At 43.4% G+C, this 20132-nt stretch overlaps 1 protein-coding gene across 1 annotated transcript in view; it reads left to right on the top strand.

The window, feature by feature from the left end:
• Positions 1–840: 840 nt before the first annotated feature.
• Positions 841–20132, top strand: part of LOC111157117 (RALBP1 associated Eps domain containing 2) — a 220828-nt gene continuing 201536 nt past the window's right edge. Inside the window, exon 1 of the mRNA XM_022518356.1 lies at positions 841–1074. Within this exon, the coding sequence (XP_022374064.1) occupies positions 841–1074 (234 nt within the window). The remainder of the gene's footprint in view (positions 1075–20132) is intronic.

Below are 20132 nucleotides of genomic sequence, written 5' to 3'. Positions count from 1 at the left end.
TATATATGTATATGCAATTCTTCTTTCCAGGACCCCTTTTACTGTTATTAATCTAGTATTAAACACTAACTGACGCTATTCCTTTTTAAGGTTCAACTCCAGGTTTGAGCTAGACCTGAAAAACCGGCCTAAATCGCTCCAGTAAACGCTATGGGCAGTTCGTATGGAGATCTCTGTCCTCCAGCTGTTCAGGACAGAAGCGCTACTGGTATGAAAAAACGGAAGCTTAATTTCTCACGCCTCCTCCCTCTTCTGCTAAGAGCACCGCACCTGCTTCAGTGTTCTAGGGAGAAATCAGCACAGCTTTCTCCGCCCCCTGAAAAGCGCCATACTCCAGGTGGGTCTAGTTGCCTCCCTTCCCAACCAGGCCGGAGAGCCAAAGGCACCCCTCCCGGGCTGGATGGGGGCACCAAGCGCTGGCCCCCGCCCTCCGGGTCTCGGGAGTGAAGGCGGGGCAGGTGACCCGCCGCGGGGTGGGCGGCCCGCGGAGTTTAGTTACCTGGCGCGGTCAGGGGCGGGGCGAGGCGGGGCGAGGTGGGACGAGGTGGGACGGCGTGGGACGAGGTGGGACGGCGGGGGCGGGGCCGGGGTGCAATACCAGGCTGCGATTGGTTCTCCCCGCGCCTGTCTCCATGTGCCGCGCGGCGGAGGCACAACATTCAAGTCCGGGGGCGGGGCCGGCGCGCGCCGGGAGGAAGCGGCAGCGCGGCAGCTGCGGGGCGTGGGGGCGGTGGCGGCGACTGCCGAGGCCGAGACCGAGACCGAGGCGGCGGAGGCTGAGGCGAAGGCGGCGGCTCCCTACCCCGTGACGGTGCTCCGTCGGACCCCGTTCCGGGCCCCATGGAGGCGGCGGCGGGCGGGGGCTGCGGCTCCGGGCCGCCGCTGCTGATGAGCGAGGGTGAGCAGCAGTGTTACTCCGAGCTCTTCGCGCGTTGCGCCGGCGCCGCAGGCGGGGGCCCCGTGTCCGGGCCCCCTGAGGCCGGCAGGGCCGTCCCTGGTGCGGTCACCGCAGCCGCGGGCACCGTGGCCGACCTCTTCCGGGCGTCGCAGCTGCCCGCCGAGACGTTGCACCAGGTGGGTCCCCGCGCCCCTATGCCACAGCAGGTCTGTGGGGATCATTTCTGTGGGGATAAGGGGGCGGGGTGGGGCGATAGGGCTGCCCAAGGACCTGGAGGCCTCGGCCAGGTCGAAGTCGGGGATGGCGGCGACGCCCTTGTCCCCCGTGGAACACCAGCCTCCTCTGCAGCAAAGGAGTGCTGGGTGCGCTACCCGTCTTCCTCCCCTGAGACAGACTGACACTCCTTCCCCTCCCCCGGCCATTGCTGGGGCTCTGCAGCCGCCCAGACCCAAAGTTTGCCTTGTTTTGGAAGTGGTGTTTGTTTTGGCTGGTGTCTGGTTTAACCTCTGCTCGCTGCTCCTGCCTTTACCTCTCCTGGGTGGGTGGAAAGGTGTAGGCGCTCAGGGTGCCTTGCTGGATTTGAACTTGAAATGTGTGTGTGTGTGTGTGTGTGTGTGTGGTGTATAGAGAGAGAGAGAGTGCGAGCAAGCCAGGGGCCCAAAATTGAATGTTGTCCGCCATATATACATGTAATATATTTATGTATCAATATAGATATATGTATCTACTATATGAGGTTGCTCACTAACATATTTCTGAATATTGGTATTAAATTGGAAAGCCTTAGTAAGTTGCAGAGCAGGGACAAAGGGCTGCAAGAGGATGTCTGTCAAAGCAAAGTCAAGCTTCCTGTTTCGGGTTAGAGATAGACCCCAGACATCCACCACAGGAGACACCTTGTAGTTTCCCATCTTATTACTCGGACTTGAAATAGAACTGGAAAGTAGTGTATGTCATAGCAACCTCCTTTTAGCTGTTCCATACCTGGAAAAGGAGGAGGGAGTGATCCACAGCACACGCTGTTTTTGTTTTTTGCTTTCCCTGGAGCTTGGAGAAAGACGACTTGATAAGCATCATCTTTTGATGTCACCAGACTTTCATGTTGATAAGATTCTCAATATCAGGCCCAAAACATGGAATGAAGCTTTTTAAAATTGTTTTTTTAAGTTTTAATTTTAATTCCAGTTAACATACAGTGTTACATTAGTTTCGGGTGTACAATATAGTAATTCAGTACTGCCATACATCATTCTGTGCTCCTCAGGACAAGTGCACTCTTTAACCCCTATCACCTGTTTCACCCTTCCCCCCCACCTCCTCCCTTCTGGTAACCATCAGTTTGTTCTCAGTAATTAAGAGTCTGTTTCTTGATTGTCTCTCTTTCTTTTCCCTTTGCTTGTTTCGTTTCTTAAATTCCACATATGCATGAAATCATATGGTATTTGTCTTTCTCTTACTGACTTATTTTGCTAAGCATTATACTCTAGCTCCATCCATATCATTGCAAATGGGAAGATTTCATTCTTTTTGATGGTTGAATAATATTTCTTTAAATATATAATATATAAAAAATATATAAAACACTTGGTCTTCTTCTGTATCTTGGCTGTTGTAAAGAATGCTGCTATAAACTATAAACATGGGGTGCATGGAAATGAAGCTTTTAAAAAAAGATTTTATTTATCCATTTGAGAGAGAGAGAGAGAAAGAGAGAGTGAGAGAGAGCATGAGATGGGAGAAGGTCAGAGGGAGAAGCAGACTCCCCATGGAGCTGGGAGCCTGATAGGAGACTCGATCCCAGGACTCCAGGATCATGACCCGAGCTGAAGGCAGTCGCCCAACCAACTGAGCCACCCAGGCACCCGGAAAGCTTTTCTTAAAAGCAGTAGTTAGTATGAAAGTTAACGTCAGTTGGATATTTAGAGTGGGGAGTGGTAGGTTAAAATCTAGTTCTAGAGGATTAGTGAGGGCTTTATGGCTCATTCACAATATCACTGGGTTTGTAGGTTCTTTTTTTTTTCCCTCTTACCACATAAGACTAGGCTTTATACTGCTGGGATATGCATATGCCTATATGTTTGTGGGCATAACTTTAGCCACTCTGTAATCTTTCACCTTTTAAAAAGGATTTCTGAAAATGTAATTAGTATTCATGGAACTTAGCATGACTGTTTAGTCCTTAAGTCCTTTGTATGTAGAAAGTTCTGCAGTTGCTGTTCTCTGGTTGAGCTGAACTAGGTAGACAAAATGTCAGTGTCTTAAAACACAAACCGTGGCCATTACTTGAAGCCCTCAGAATATTCCCAAGTATATAAATTTATTAAATGCTGTTACAACTTCTCAGCTGAAAAAGAAATAAGTGACTGAGGCCACACAGCAAGTAAGTGACAGCTGAGCACCTGCTAAGGCTTATTTTGTAGTCAATAATACATGGTATGTGATAAGAGAAAGTGGGCATATTAAATGTGAATATGTTGGTTCACCATTCCTAAGGAATTGGGGAGGGGACGGTCCTGGTGTTAGAATCATGCTCTCTTGAAGTATATATGATTTAGAAAGAACCTAAGGCACAGTGTATTTGCATGAATGAGTTTATATATCTTTTTTTTAAGATTTTTTATTTATCTGACAGAGATCACAAGTAGGCAGAGAGGCAGGCGGGGTGGGGGTGGGGAGGCAGGCTCCCTGCCGAGCAGAGAGCCGGACGTGGGGCTCGATCCTAGGACCCTGGGATCATGACCTGAGTCAAAGGCAACGGCTTTAACCCACTGAGCCACCCAGGTGCCCCGAGTTTATATTCTTGATGTCCAGTTGAAACCTGCTTGTAGAAGACTGCTTCAGATATTGGCAAAGGGAGACATGCCTAGAAGATTGCTTGTAGTAAATCTCAGCTGTAAGCTTTCTTACTCAGCCCAGCAAAATAAAATACATACTTCCCCATTAACCCAATATAATTGCAATAATCCAGTATTCTTCATACAGGTAAAAGTGAACATCAGAGGATTCTGGACAGGGAAATGTAATCAGAAGAGAGTGAAACAAAGCTAGCAGTCAGCAGCCACCTAATTTTTACCAGCCATTTTAGTGGTGTGTGCTGTGGTGTGATACGGTATGGTGTGGTGTGGCATATCTCGATGTGTGTGTGCGTGCTCCATTTACCTCAATTTGCATTTCCCCATGAGTGTATTAGCCATTCTTTAAAACAAATGGAGACATTTTTAGCCTTCCCTTGTTAAACAGGAACCTGTAAGTTCAGAATTAAGTGGCCTAACAGGTATAACTGCCCAAATCATGGAGGCACTAACCATCCCTGGTAATTTCTATGGTAACAGCCAGATTTTTTTTTCTTAATAAGCATGTAATTAAGATTACCATAACATTTCAGGCAGGGTGAAAATCTTACCTGGAATAAATGTTTTACAAAAATACTTAATTTTGTCTCCTCCTTGCAGTAAAAAATAAACTACTATACCTATTACTTTGTTATGAAAGTGAGTTATGTTAAGGATTTTTTTGTGTTGAAAAAAATATATGTATATTTTTAAATAGATTTAATTTTTTTCAGAGCAGTTTTATGTTCACAGAAAAATTATGGGGAAGGTACAGAAAAATCCCATACATCCCCTACCAACACACATGCCAGCCTCCCCCATGATCAACATCCCCCACCAGACTGATTGATTTGTTGTAGTTGACATTCACATATCATTATTTCCCCAAGTCCATAGTTTGCATTAGGGTTCACTCTTGGTATTGTACATTCTATGTTTTTAATATTTATTTATTTAATATTTTTATTTCATTTGAGAAAGAGACATAGCAAGGGAGGGAACACAAGCAGAAGTGGAAGAGGGAGAAGCAGGCTTCCTGCTGAGCAGGGACCCCCGATGCAGAGCTCAATCCCAGGACCCTGGGATCATGACCTGAGCCCAAAGACAGATGCTTAATGACTGAGCCACCTAGGTGTCCCCATTATATGTTTTTTAAAAAAATATATTTTTTAAAACAATATTTATTTGAGAGAGAGAGAAAGAGAGAGCATGAGAGGGGGTAGGGTCAGAGGGAGAATTGGGACTCCATCCTGGGACTCCAGAATCATAACCTGAGCTGAAGGCAGTCACTTAACCAACTGAACCACCCAGGTGCCCAAGACTTAATTTTTTTTAAAGATTTTATTTATTTATTTGACAGACAGAGATCACAAGTAGGCAGAGAGGCAGGCAGAGAGAGAGGAGGGGAAGCAAGCTCCCTGCTGAGCAGAGAGCCCGATGCGGGGCTCGAACCCAGGACCCTGGGATCATGACCTGAGCCGAAAGCAGAGGCTTTAACCCACTGAGCCACCCAGGCGCCCCCAAGACTTAATTTTTTTTATTGCACTTTTAGGTTAATAGCAAAATTGAGAGAGAGAGGTGCATAGTGTTACCAAAAACCCCCTTGCCACACACATACACAGCCTCCCCCATTAGGAATACTCCCTTCCAGAGTGGTACATTTTTTACAATTGGTGAACTTATATTGGCAAATCATAATTACCCCAAGTCCATAGTTTACATTATGGTTCACTCTTGGTGTTGAACATTGTATGGATTTGGACAAATGTATAGTGACGTGTATTTACCATTAAAATATCATACAGAATAGTTTCACTGACCTAAAAATCCTCTGTGAACTGTATAGTCATCCCTTCCACTTACTCCCAACCCCAGGAAACCACTGATCTTTTTACTGTCTCCATAGTTTTGCCTTTTTTAGAATGTCATATAGTTAGAAAAATACAGTATGTAATCTTTTCAGATTGGCCTCTTTCACTAGTAATACACATTTAAGATTCCTCCATGTCTTTTGATAGGTTGATGGCTCATTTCTTTTTAGTGCTGAATAATACTCCATTGTCTGGTGGTACCACAGTTTATTTATCCATTCAGGAACTGGAGGACATCTTGGTTTCTTTCAAGTTTTGGCAGTTAGAGATCAAGTTGCTATAAACATCTGTGTGCAGGTTTTTGTGTGGACTTAAGTTTTCATTTCCTTTGTGTAAATACCAAGGAGTGTGATTGCTAGATCATATTGTAAGACTATCTTTAGTTTTGTAGGAAACTGCCAAATTGTCTTCCAAAGTGGTTGTACCATTTTATAGTCTCCTCAGCAATGCTTGAGAGTTCATGTTGCTCCATATTCTCACCAGCATTTGATGATATCAGTGTTTTTTATTTTGACCATGGGAACATAGTGATATCTTGTTTTAATTTGCAATTCCCTAATGACATGATGTTGGACATCATGTCATATGTTTATTTGCCATCTTGCATTATATTTTAAGGCATCATAATAGCCTATTTGAAAAAGGTCTTTTGGTCCTATTTTTAGAGTATTTATCTTCATTTGCTGATTTTAAAAGCTGGATTCCAGGACTAGGTGAAAAATGGTAGGACAAAACCTTTTATTTTTTATTTTTAATTTTTATTTTTATTTTTTTAAAGATTTTTATTTATTTGACAGACAGAGAGCACTAGTAGGCAGAGAGGAAGGCAGAGAGAGAGGGGGGGAAGCAGGCTTCCTGCCGAAGCAGAGAGCCTGATGTGGGACTCAATCCTAGGACCCTGGGATCATGACCTGAGCCGAAGGCAGCAGCTCAACCCACTGAGCCACCCAGGCGCCCCAAGTTTTTTGTTTTTAGATTCCACATGTAAATGAGATCATATGGTGTTTGTCTTTCTTTTTCATGATGGTTAACTCTTAGACATTAAGGGGAGTAGCTGTAAGACACTGCTGATTCTGTAATGTCAGGGGATATCACTGAATTGGAAAAAAGCTAATAAATGTCTGATTATTTAAGCAGCTTTGATTGAGTTAAAGAAGTAAAACATGGCTGCTAGAAGCAGGGGATATTTTAAAAATTCCTGTGCATGGAATCACGTTTTTGTTTTTTAAAGATGTATTTATTTTAGAGAGAGCTTGAGGGGTGGGGGGAAGGCAGAGAGAATCTCAAGTGGTCTCTCTGCTGAGTGCCGAGAATGTGGGGACTCGATCCTGTGACCCTGAGATCACCGTTGTAGCGTAAGTCAGGAGTCGTAAGCGAGGGGGTGGGGGGGGGAGGGTGGGGGGCTGGGTGGTGCAGTTGGCTGGGTGTTCAACTCTTGGTTTTGGCACAAGTCATGATCTCAGGGGTCCTGAGATTGGCCCCGAATGGTTGCTCTGAATTCAGTGAGGAGTCCGCTGAAGTTTATCCCTCCCTCACCCTCCACCCCTCCCCGTGCTTGTGCTGTCTCTCTAAAATAAATAAGTAAATCTTAAAAAATATAAAAAGAGTTGGTTGCTCAGGGCATCTGGGTGGTGCAGTCAGCTAAGTGTCCGGCTCTTGGTTTTTGGCTCAGGTCCTGATTTCTCTGTTGTGAGACTGAGCCCTGTGTTGGGCTCCCCACTCAGCGTGGAGTCTGATTGAGAGTCTCTCTCCCTCTCCTTCTGCCCCTTCTGCTTGTGTGGGCTCTCTCTTTCTCACATAAATAAAATCTTCACTTTTTAAAAAAAGATTTTATTTATTTCTTTGAGAGAAAGCGAGAGAGATCACAGAGGGAGAGGGAAAAGCAGACTCACTGCTGACTGAGAGGAGAGCCTGATGTGGGGCCGGATGCCAGGACCCTGAGATCATGACTTGAGCTGAAGGCAGCCACTCAACTGACTAAGCTACCCAGGTGCCCCAGTAAATAAATCTTAAAAAAAAAGGGGGGGTCCATGGCTCAACTGACTGAGCCTCCCGGGTGCCCCATGCATGGACTCACCTTTGGGAAGAAGTCCTATTTAAAGGTTTTCTTTAATTCATTGAAGCAGCTGATTAATCATTAAAGAAAACTATAGGTAAAAGTCAAAATTCTTGTGAACTTTCCATTGTTAGATTATTAGCCAGAACTATTTTTTAAAAATGCAAATAAGACAGTTCTCTATTTTTGCGTTTTTTTATCATGTCCCTTTGAACATAGACTTTAAGGAGATAGAGGCCAGAACACTAAAACAGTAATTAAGAATGTATGCTGTTTGAGATAGTGTTCTTTTATTGTTAAAAAGGCCAGTAATGCCAGCAGATATAGGAAGTCCCAGAGCCAAACCATTGTGTGGTTAAAGGAGGGACATTTGCATAATAGTTGCTTGTTTCCACTTTTATAACAAAAATACTTCAGGTGTGTAAAACTTAGAGGATTACCCAACAAATACTTAAAACAGTTCACATTCAGTATGAAGGTTTCCTGTAACCTCCTTCTCTGGTCCCATTCTCTTCCTTGCAACCTCAGAGGTTCCTGCTGTCCTGAATTTGGTGTGCATGAACTGAAAAAAATGGGACGCCTGGGTGGCTCAGCCAGTTAAGCGGCTGCCTTTGGGATCCCGGGATCCCAGGATCCCAAGGTCCTGGGATTAAGTCCCAACATCCAGCTTCTTGTTCAGCGGGGAGCCTGCTTCTCCCTCTGCCTGCTGGTTCCCCTGCTTGTGAGCGCTCTCTCTGACAGATAAAAAAAAAATCTTTAAAAAACAAAACAAAGGGGCGCCTGGGTGGCTCAGTGGGTTAAAGCCGCTGCCTTCGGCTCAGGTCATGATCCCAGGGTCCTGGGATCGAGCCCCGCATCGGGCTCTCTGTTCAGCAGGGCGCCTGCTTCCCTTCCTCTCTCTCTCTGCCTGCCTCTCTGCCTACTTGTGATCTCTGTCTGTCAAATAAATAAATAAAAATCTTTAAAAAAAAATAAAAAACAAAACAAAAAGAAAATGTTAGTACTTTTATTATATGTGTAGATAACGTGTATCTGTATAGCGTGTGTGTATATCTATATGTTACTAAAACAATATATTGTTTTGTATGGCTTTTCAACTTTTTTAAAAAAAGATTTTATTGGGGGCGCCTGGGTGGCTCAGTGTTAAAGCCTCTGCCTTTGGCTCAGGTCATGATCCCAGAGTCCTGGGATAGAGCCCCGCATCATTGGGCTGTCTGCTCAGCAGGGAGCCTGCTTCCTTCCCTCTCTGCCTGCCTCTCTGCCTACTTGTGATCTCTGTCCAATAAATAAATAAAATCTTAAAAAAATATTTTATTTATTTATTGGACAGAGAGAGAGAGAGAGAGAGAGAGAGAAAGAGTGAGGGAGCACAAGTAGGCGGAGCAGCAGAAGGAGAAACGGGCTCCCTGCTGAGCAGAGAGCCCAACACCAGGCTCCATCCCAGGACCCCGGGATTATGACCTGAACTGAAGGCAGGTGCTTAACTGACTGAGCCACCCAGGTGTCCCTGTATGACTTTTCAACTTAAAATTAGAAGTATTGTACTCTGTAACCTGCAGTTTACTCTTCCTCTCATTATGTTTTTGATATTCATCTTTGTTGACACATGTAGCTCTAGTTCATTCATGTTTCCTTTTTAAGAATCTTCATTACTTAGTCTTACAGTGACTCATCATTATGGTGTTGTAGAGGCCTTTATGCCTGAGGGAAGTGGCATTTTTATTTGTATAGAAGGTCACATGACTGGGGGACTGTGCTAAACATGTACAAATATTAAAAACTCCATTATAGTTAGTAAAACGCACACTGATATGATATTCTTGAGGTGTTAGAGGACCTTAGAGTTAATTGATTGGGCTTTCATAGGCTTGCTTTTTTCTCATCTTTTTTTTTTTTTTAAATTTCTGGTGCAGCCTGTGAATGAACGTCACCATCTTGACATTTATTTTGTTACATTTTTAAAATTTAAATTCAATTAGCCAACACATAGTACATCATTAGTTTCAGATGTAGTGTTCAACAGTTCATCAGTTGTGTATAACACCCAGTGCTCATCACATCGTGTGCCCTCCTTAATGCCTATCACCCACCCTCTCATCTTTTTTTAAATGGAAAATCTCAAACAAGTGGATAGAATAATATATTAACCTCCTCTGTCCTTACCATCCATGGTCAACAACCAAGAGTGCACACGTGATCAGTTCTGTTCCATCTGTGTTCTTAGTTTTGTACCCTACCTGCTCTGTTATCCTAAAGCAAATCTCATACATCACAAGATTCATAGGGTTTATCTTTAAAGAAGGAACCTGGGCGTGGTCAGAGGAGCTGGAAACATGGAGGGGTTTAATATAGGCGGAAAAGGTATCTGTGGCCTTTGGTCAAATGGCAAGACTGAAGGATGGTTGCATGTGATTGAGCTATTTGCAGTCTTTAAGATAAGGATATTTGAGACTGATTTAGAAAGATTAGGTAAACCAATAGGGAGACTGAAAAGGTAACAAAAGTGAAGACTAGAAATACAAGATGGGGGCACCTGGCTGGTTCAGTTGGTGGACATGTGACTCTAGATCTTGAGGTCTGAGTTCAAGCCCTGAGTTGGGTTAGAGGTTACTTTATTTTATTTTATTTTATTTTAAAGATTTTATTTATTTATTTGACAGACAGAGATCACAAGCAGGCAGAGAGGCAGGCAAAGAGAGAGGAGGAAGCAGGCTCCTTGCTGAGCAGAGAGCCCGATGCAGGGCTCGATCCCAGGACCCTGAGATCATGACCTGAGCTGAAGGCAGCGGCTTAACCCACTGAGCCACCCAGGCGCCCCTAGAGATTACTTTTAAAACAATGCAAGGTGGTTTTGAATATTGGCCTAGTTTCACATACATAACTGGGGACTGTTCTACTTTAAGGGTATGGAAAATTGGTTGTGAGGAAATCTTGAATTGTTTCAGTAATTATCAGTAAGTTTTTAAAGAGGGTTTGGTTCCTTTCCAGGTTTTTTTTTTTTTTCAGATTTTATTTTTGTTTTGTAAAGGTAAGTATCTAGGATTTTGTATTTATATCATTCTCTACTTTAGTACATGTCTTCTGGTGGGCAACTGAGTCTGTTTGGGCCGCTAGAACAAAATACCACAGTCTGGGTTGCTTATAAACCATGGAAATTTATTGCCCACAGTTCTAGAGGCTGGTAGCCCAAGATCATGGTGCCAGCATGTTTGCCTTCTGGTGAGGAGCCCCTTTCCTGGTTTATAGCTGGCCCCTTCTTGCTGTGTCCTTAAATAGTGGAAAGGGCTAGGGAACTCTCTGTAGCCTCTTGTTAAGGCATTAAATCCCATTCATGAGGGCTCTATCCTCATGACCTAAGGACCTTCCAAAGGCCCTGCCTCCTAATACCTTCACATTGGGCATTAGAATCTCAACATGTGTATTTTGTGGGGGACACACTTGCAGAGCGTAGCAGAAACTAACTAGCCTGGGTTGCTCAGGCCAGTGCAGTTTCCTGGGGCAGGAGACTCAGTTTTCAAAGCAGGACAGTTGCAGGCAAATTGGGATGGTTGGTCACTCCCTCTAATGGTTACCAGATTAATTATCTATTGCTCTGTAGTGACTTTGCATAAATTTAAATTGCAGCTTAAAAACAACACATTTATTATCTTGTTCCTTTGGGTCAGGAATCCTGACATGGCTTACTTGGGTCCTCAGGTCAGGGTTTCACAAGGCTGAAATCAAGGCATTGGCTGGGTGGCATTCCTTTGTGGAGCTCGGGGACCTCTTCCAAGCTCATGTCATTGTTAGTAGAATTCAGTTCCTTGTGAGTTCAGGACTGAAACTCTCAGCTACTAGAGACTACCTGCAGTTCCGTGCCACATGGCTCTTTCCATAGGCAGTTCATAATATGGCTGCTGGCTTCTTTCAGGAGATTCTCTCTCTCCAGTTTGCTCAGAGGATAGACACCCCATTGCCTCTGCTGTATCCAGCCATAGCCATAGAAGCAAGTCACAGGTTTGGTTTTGCACTGAAGAGGAGAGGATTATTCAAAAGCAAAGACACCAGGAAGTGAGAATTATTGGTGGTATGTGTCACCTTAGGAACTTTGTACCACACTTGCCTTCCAGACTTTTCTGAAGCAGAAAATTACTGTTTAGCTTTTTGGGGCCAGATAGTATAGACGTTTTTGCTCAACCACTTATTTAAAATTTCTTTATCTTTTTAAAATATACCTTCATGCATAATTCATTTTCTTATGCCATGTAGAACTGGCAACTATGTTATCTTCTTATGTATTATTTTCAATTTTAGTCTTTAGACCATTTGTTTTTCCTTTTAACTTGTAGGAGGCAGGAAAAGAAGTGGAAAAGCAGTCCACTCCTGCCTGGAACACTCTAAAGCAGGCCTGGGTCCATTTTGGGGGGTCTGTGAATTTAGTTGTGGAAAAAGATACATTTGTATTTATACCAATCTTTAACTGAAATCAAGCATTTCCTTCTATTGTGTATATAGGCAAACAAACCACAGTATTAGTAGTGGTACCTATGATTTTATCACTTATAGAAATAGGATTTTTTAGAATCATAATCAAACACATGCGTTACTACCACAAACTTGCTTTTTAATATTTTGGTAGCTATATTTCAGTATGTTTCTTTTATAGTCCTATTTTAAGTGTTTCATGTTATACATTTAAAAACAGTATTCTGAAAAGAGGTCCATGCTCTCTACCAAAGGGCAGGGGGCATGGCACAAAAACAATGAATAAGCCTTGTTCTGAAGAGTTGTGAGGTGTCTGGACTAGGAATTTCAGTTCTTCATGGTTGATTGTTTCCAAAGTCAGAATGGCAGCAGCACTGCTGGCAAGTCTGGGTCAGGAACGAGATTCCATAAGGCTGCGGTGGTCCCAACCCCTCCAGTCAGCCCTTTGAGGGGGGAAAGGAAGGCCAGAGAGAATGAGTGTTCAGCTGCTTCCACCAGGACTTCACCCTGCAGTCCCTCCCGTCCCTGCTCAACTCTCCCTGCTCCTGACCTTTCTATCTGGCCCTCTCTACTCTGCTTCATTCCAGGGAACCCCTGTGGAGCACATGCCAGCTGGCTTTTGGGCCTGTTTTATTTACCACTATTCTCTGTACTTCAGAGACTGGCTAGAACATGAACCTGAAAGGAAAAGTGATTTTTAACAGACTGGAGAAACTCCACTCTCCTCATAATTTAATTCAGGACCAGGAGAGGCTATTTAATATTAGGTTAGTAGTAAACGTTTGCTTTGACTTAATTCATTTGTAACACTTTGCCATTGGTTTACAGAAAAATAGCTTTGTTCAGCCTCCTGGGGGTAATTAAATGTTTCACCTGTGTTAATTTCCTGACTAATTGAAGTGAATCCCATAAATGCCAGCAATTAAGAGTTGTTTTTGCTTTTTTTTAAAAACAGGCTTTCTTAAATGTGTAATGTTTGTCCTATGACTTCAAAAGAACATATTTAATGCAGTATTCTCTTTGTTGATCCCTTAGTTCAGGGTCGGTCTTGTGAAAAACAGATGATTTTACATGAACAGGTTTTTGGCCCTGGAGATGTTTGATGTACTTGCTTTAGGAGTTTTTTTTTCTCTTTTAGGATTTCTTTGAAATTGTTTTAAAATGTTTTAATTCCTCTCCTTTGCATACATTCTGGTAATTTTGAGTCCTATTACTGAGAGATGGCACTGGAAACAAAATGTGTGAAATTTACCATGCGGATGTCTTTTTTGTTTGTTTGTTTGACAGAGATCACAAGCAGGCAGAGAGGCAGGCAGGGGTAGGGGGGAGCAGGCTTCCGGCTGAGCAGAGAGCCTGATGTGGGGCTCAATCCCAGGACTCTGGGATCATGACCTAAGCCAAAGGCAGAGGCTTAAGCCACTGAGCCACCCAGGCTTCCCACCATGCGGATTTCTTAAAATTCTCTTTCTCTCTCTCTCTCTTTTTTTTTTAAGAGACAGAGAGAAGGAGAGTGCAAGCTGGGGAGAGAGGGGCAGAGGGGAGAGGATCTTTTTTTAAAAATACCTCCCCTTTTTAAAAAGATTTTATTTATTTGACAGAGAGAGCGGGTGTGAGAGATAGAGCACAAGCAGGGGAAGTAGGAGAGGTAGAGGGAGAAGCAGAGTCCCTGGCTGAGCAGGGAGCCCTATGCGGGGTTCAGTCCCAGGACCCTGGGATCATGACTCCAGCAGAAGGCAGAGGCTTAATGACTAAGCCACCCAGGCACTGTTGGAGAGAGAGAATCATTTTTTTAAAAGATTTTATTTATTTATTTGACAGAGAGAGAGATCACAAGTAGGCAGAGAGGCAGGCAGAGAGATGGGGGGAAGCAGGCTCCCTGCCGAGCAGAGAGCCCAATGCAGGGCTGGATTCCAGGACCCTGGGATCATGACCTGAGCGGAAGGCAGAGGCTTTAACCCACTGAGCCACCCAGGTGCCCCTGGAGAGTGAGAATCTTAAGCAGGCTCCAGACCCAGCCTGGAGTTTCACTTGAGGCTGGATCTCTCAGCCCTGAGATCATACCCTGAACCAAAATCAAGAGTTAGACACCCAACCAACTGAGCTACCTGGGCACCCCTGGATTCTTTTAATTTATTCTTTGTTCTCTATCAGGTTTACTTTACCTTGGCACTATTGACACTTTGGGCCAGATCATTCTTTGCTGTGGGGGCTGTCCTATGTGTTATACAATGTCTAGCAGCGCCCCTGGTCTCTATCTAGTAGATGCCAGTATCTGCCCTTCCCTGAGTTGTTACAACCAAAAATGTCTCTAGATAATTGTCTCTTGGGGCAAGATCTACCCTGGTTGTAGATATGTGATAACAATCATGGTAGGTACTACCACTTATTTACTGATTACAATATAATTGGCCTTGTCCTATAACTTGTAGACTGCTCATCTCATTTAATTTTCATAAGCAAACCACAAGGTAGGTATTATTGCCCCCACTTTGAAGAAGATAAAGTGGAGGTACAGAGATCCAGTAACTTGCCCATGGTCACATAGATAAGTGATTTCTGGTAATATTTTTCATAGTTATTTGGGTTAAAATTCAGTCTTTGTTGAAGAGACAAACTAAAAAAGGGTGGGTTTCCTGATGATGTCTCAGTGGAAAGGCTATGGCTTTCAGAGCAATTCTGTGTGAATGTTGGAATTCTTGCTTAAAGGAGTGAATCTGTCTATGGGTCTGTGTAGGGGGTTTGGACCTACTTCTAAGGAGGTTCAGTATGGTAAAGCAGAATGTGAAACAGTCTACGGTCAAGGCTGATTAAATTTCAAAGCCAAGGAAGCCATCAGAAATTGGGATAAGGCTCAGGTACCCCTTAATAATTTATTTTATTCTACCTAATATATCTAAAATACTATCATTTCAGGGCCGCCTGGTTGGCTTAGTTGGTGGAGTATGTGACTCTTGATCTAGGAGTTGTGAGTTTGAGCCCCATGTTCAGTGTAGTGATTACTTAAGAATAAAATGCTTAGAGATGCCCTTCAACAGAAGAATGGATAAAGATGTGGTCCATATATGTAATGGAATATTACTCAGCCATCAGAAAGGATGAATACCCAACTTTTGCATCAACATGGATGGAACTGCAGGGGATTATGCGGAGTGAAATAAGTCAAGCAGAGAGAGTCAATTATCATATAGTTTCACTTATATGTGGAACGTAAGGAATAGCATGGAGGACATTAGGAGTAGGAAGGGAAAAACAAAGGGGGGCGGAATAGGAGAGGGAGATGAACCATGAGAGACTATGGACTCCAAGAAACAAACTGAGGGTTTTAGAGGGAGGGGGTTGGGGGAGTGGGTTGGCCCAGTGATGGGTATTAAGGAGGACACTGGGTGTTATATATAAACAATGAATCTTGGAACACTGCATCAAAAACTAATGATGTACTGTATGGTGACTAACATAACATAATAAAAAGTAAATAAAAATAAAATGCTTAAAAAATTTTTAAGCTGGGGATTTGGAAAATGTCAAGACAAGGTTTATATGACAAGAAGAAAAATTAATACATTGCTTGGTGGGGAAATCAAGGTTTAGTAGAATTTTTGCTTAGTTTGAATTTTAGAAAGCATTTTCAAGATTTTATTTTGATACTAAATATTTATGTTAATGTGGGCTCAGTGGTCTTGTTCTGGAAATTAACTTGTCTTTTTAAATATTTCTATGTCATGGGGCGCCTGGGTGGCTCAGTGGGTTAAATATTTCTATGTCAGTTCTCCCAAACATAATTTGATGATTCAAGTTGGAAAAAGGAAAGAAATGAGCGACATCTTGCCATTTGCAACAACATGGGTGGATCTAAAGGGTATAATGCTAAGTGAAATAAGTCAGTCAGAGAAAGAAAAATACGATATGATTTCACTCATGTGGATTTTAAGAAACAAAACAAAGGAAAAAAATAAACAAAAAAACCAGACTCTTAACTCTAGAGAATAAACTGTTATCAGAGGGGAGGTCGGTGGGGGGAGAATGGATGAACTAGGTGGAGGGGATTCAGAGTACACTTATCATGATGAACACTGACTAACATATAGCATTGCTGAATCACTGTATTGTACACCTGAGATTAATACAATACTCTAGGTTAACTGTACTGGAATATGAAGGCTGGTGCTTGTGTGGTGGTTTTGGAGGTAGAAGCTACATGTAGATCATGGCAGAACATCAGTATTTGTATATAGGGAGAGAGCCTGGGTCCCATATCCTTATAAAACTGCCTTATTAGTCCAAGACTGTCCAATTTTATACTAGTTTTACTAGTATAAAAGAGAAAGAGCAGGAGCAGGGGAGAGGGGCAGAAAGAGAAGCAGACTCCCCGCTGAGTAGGGAGACTGACGTGGGGCTGGATCCTAGGACCCCAGGATCATGACCTGAGCTGAAGTCAGAGGCTTAAATGACTGAGCCACTCAGGTGCCCTTCCATCTTATTTTTTAAAAAATCTGTATATATCGAGTTTTTTCAATTATACAAAATTTACAAAGGTATTTACAACTTGTAAGCTAACTTTAAAATATTTACTAATCTGTCTTATCAGCTGATTTTAAATTCCACATTTTACATGTTCTCTTACTGTTTGAAGTTTTAAGTATTTGTTTCATAGAATTTATTTTGGGGGCACCTGGGCGGCTCAGTGGATTAAGCCGCTGCCTTTGGCTTAGGTCATGGTCTCAGGGTCCTGGGATCTAGCCCTGCATCAGGCTCTCTGCCCAGCAGGGAGCCTGCTTCCTCCTCTCTCTCTGCCTGACTCTCCGCCTGCTTGTGATCTCTCTCTCTGTCAAATAAATAAATAAAATCTTAAAAAAAAAGAATTTATTTTTTTATAAAGGGGTAAGACTTAACTCACATGTGATTATTATTGTTTAAAAATAGATATTAAATTGAGTATAAGCCAGTAAAAAAAAGAAATTGGGGTAAGGCTGTGTATTCAGGGCCCCGAAGCAAATGGCACACCCAGAGGGTATTACTGAAAACATTGTGGGGGCACGGAGAGATTAGTAGCAGCACGAAGCCAATTGCTGTCCCTAGATCTGGCCTAGGAAAGCAGTGCTGTTGCTGGAGGAACAGTGGTCTAGAGGAATGCAGTCATTGCCAGAACTGTGGCTGGGGAGGGGCTGTGGCTGGGGAGGGGCTGGTGAGCTGAGGGACAAGTAACCAACTCTGTCTCCTGTTGTCTGATGTGCTCCAGTGCCCAGCTGGAAGCCAGAGGCTGGAAAGCCTGGGTGCTGGAGCTATAGAGACCAGTCTCCTGGGCAGAGTGGATGAAGAAGGGTTGTGGTTCTGGGGGACAAATGGAGGAAAAGCCAGCACAGGCTAAAGGTGAACTGGGAGCCACCACCCTGGATCCTAGGAGAATGGGGCATGGCGGGTGGAGGGGGCGAGGGAAGTCCATTTGTGCCAAGCCAGGCTTGAGTGTGCAGACTTCCATGAGGGAAAGAGAGGACTGGACAGGAGTGACTGGTCCATCTGAGCTGCTGCTTCCCACTTCTTCAGGGAAGTGTGGGGTTGGCTCTGCATTTGGATATGGGATGTGTGCACATGTGTGCTTTTTTGATCAGAGTGGGACATTTCCATGGGTTGCTGGGTTCTTGTTCAGGCCACTGGGAAAAATAACAGGAATAGAGTAGCCCTCTTGAGATTCTGCCAAGAGTAGTTGCACATGGTGGGAAAGGTTGCCCCGGGGACCAGAGATGAATTCAGCGGAGTAGAAAGTATATTACAACATTTGGGGGTATGACCTAGCATTAGTTTGGCATTTTTTTTTCCTGAAGGATAAGAAGGATTTTTTTTTCCCCTGAAGGATACGAAGGATTTGTCCTCACCCCAAAATCACTGTATATGTATATGTGTCCACTAAGAATTTCTCTGTACCTTGCTCAAACTTACTAGGGCCCTATTGAGCAAACCGAGGACTTAAAAAAGAATCTTCCTCATATACTGCAAAGTAAAAGCAAGAAAGAGCTTTGTTCTCTTTTACATTCTTCATGGGCTAGCATATCTTCTGGAAAACTTGTTGCCATGGCAATGGGATATTATCTATCTCTGTAGTGTACTACATAAAAATAGCCCTTTGTGTTTGAGGGTGATGTCGGTGACAGGTGGTTGGGTGAATGTATAGCGGGGTGCCTTGTCAGCATTCCATTGTTTAAGGTTGTGAAATCAAAATGAGTATCGATTTGCTTTTTTCTCTCAAAACGGAGTTTTATCTGGAAAAGGCAGGTAATGGTGCTCTGTTTAATTTTGAATTTTAAGCCTCCCTTTCCAGGTCAGGTGAATATGGTGGCTGAAAGCATCTCTCATGGTGATAAGTAAATGGCTTTTCTACTCTTTCCGTTGGTGCTACAGGGTGTGCAACACAACACTGGGCTGGGGCCAAGTATAATTCTTGTTCTTGAGCAAATGGTTCTGCTTAAGGGTGCTACAGGGTGTGCAACACAACACTGGGCTGGGGCCAAGTATAATTCTTGTCCTTGAGCAAATGGTTCTGCTTAAGTGCCTTGTACTTATAAATTGAGAAGTAGCAGCAAGTGGTTGGGTGGAATAGCTGAGCTGTTGCTCAAATACTGACTTCTTGTGGGTTCTTTTATTTTTTTAAAGATTTTATTTATTTATTTGACAGAGAGAGAGATCACAAGTAGGCAAAGAGGCAGGCAGAGAGAGGGGGGAAGCATGCTCCCTGCTGAGCAGAGAGCCTGACATGGGGCTTGATCTCAGGACCCTGAGATCATGACCTGAGCCAAAGGCAGAGGCTTAACCCTTTGAGCTACCCAGGTGCCCCTTCTTGTGGGTTCTTAAATGGAACAGATCCTTGGTAAAGGTCAGTTCACAGTGCTAGTTTTAGCATTGGCCTCACATGTGTAGCCAAGGTTGGGATCTTGACCCTAATCTTAATTTTTCCTTTGAGAAATCCTTTGGGTAATTTTTTAGAACATTAAGTCTCAAATATTTTGTTGTTCTTTCACCTTTCTTCTAGAAACTTGTCTTATATGTAAATAATAGCTTCTTGGTGCTGAAATAAAATTTACTCTGCTCTTGAGAATTTTAGACTTTCTTTTTTTTTTAAAGATTTTTTTTTAAAGATTTTATTTATTTATTTATTTGACAGACAGAGATCACAAGTAGGCAGAGAGGCAGGCAGAGAGAGAGAGGAGGAAGCAGGCTCCCTGCGGAGCAGAGAGCCCGATGCGGGGCTCGATCCCAGGACCCTGGGATCATGACCTGAGCCGAAGGCAGAGGCTTTAACCCACGAAGCCACCCAGGCGCCCCTTTTTTAAAGATTTTATTATTTATTTGACGGAGACAGAGATCACAAGTAGGCAGAGAGAGAGGAGGAAGCAGGCTCCCTGCTGAACAGAGAGCCCGATGCGGAGCTCAATTCCAGGACCCTGAAATCGTGACCTGAGCCAAAGGCAGGGGCTTTAACCCACTGAGCCACCCAGGCGCCCCAATTTTAGACATTTTTAAGAAAATACCATGGCAGGGAATTTTAGACCTAAAAGTAATCACTCCTTTTTTTTTTTTTTTTTAAACAGAGAGTGTGTGTGAAAGCAGGGAGAGGGGCAGAGGGAAAGGGAGAGAGAAAATCTCAAGCAGGCTCACGCCCAGCTCATAGCCTGATGTGGGGCTTGATCCTAGAACCCTGAGATCATGACCTGAGCCAAAATCGAGAGTCAGATGTTTTACCAACGGAGCCATGCTGGTACCCTCAAAGTAATCACTCTTAATTCTGATTTTTGTTGTACTACTGCAGAAATGGAATCATTACCTTTGTCTCTTCTCTGCGAGGATAATATTGGAAATAGTTTTTGCATACTTGCTGGGCATCCATTACTGTCCTTAGAAATTTTTGTGTGTAATTAACTCACTTAATTCCCATAAATATTCTTTTTGTAAAAAAAGATTTTATTTATTTGAGAGAGAATGCAAACAGTGCACGCTCATGAGTCAGGAGAGGGGCAGCGGGA

Source organism: Enhydra lutris, unplaced genomic scaffold (genome assembly GCF_002288905.1).
Source record: "Enhydra lutris kenyoni isolate GAN:26980312 unplaced genomic scaffold, ASM228890v2 scaffoldscaffold52, whole genome shotgun sequence".
NCBI lineage: Eukaryota > Metazoa > Chordata > Mammalia > Carnivora > Mustelidae > Enhydra > Enhydra lutris.
This window is presented reverse-complemented; position numbering and strand designations above follow the sequence as displayed.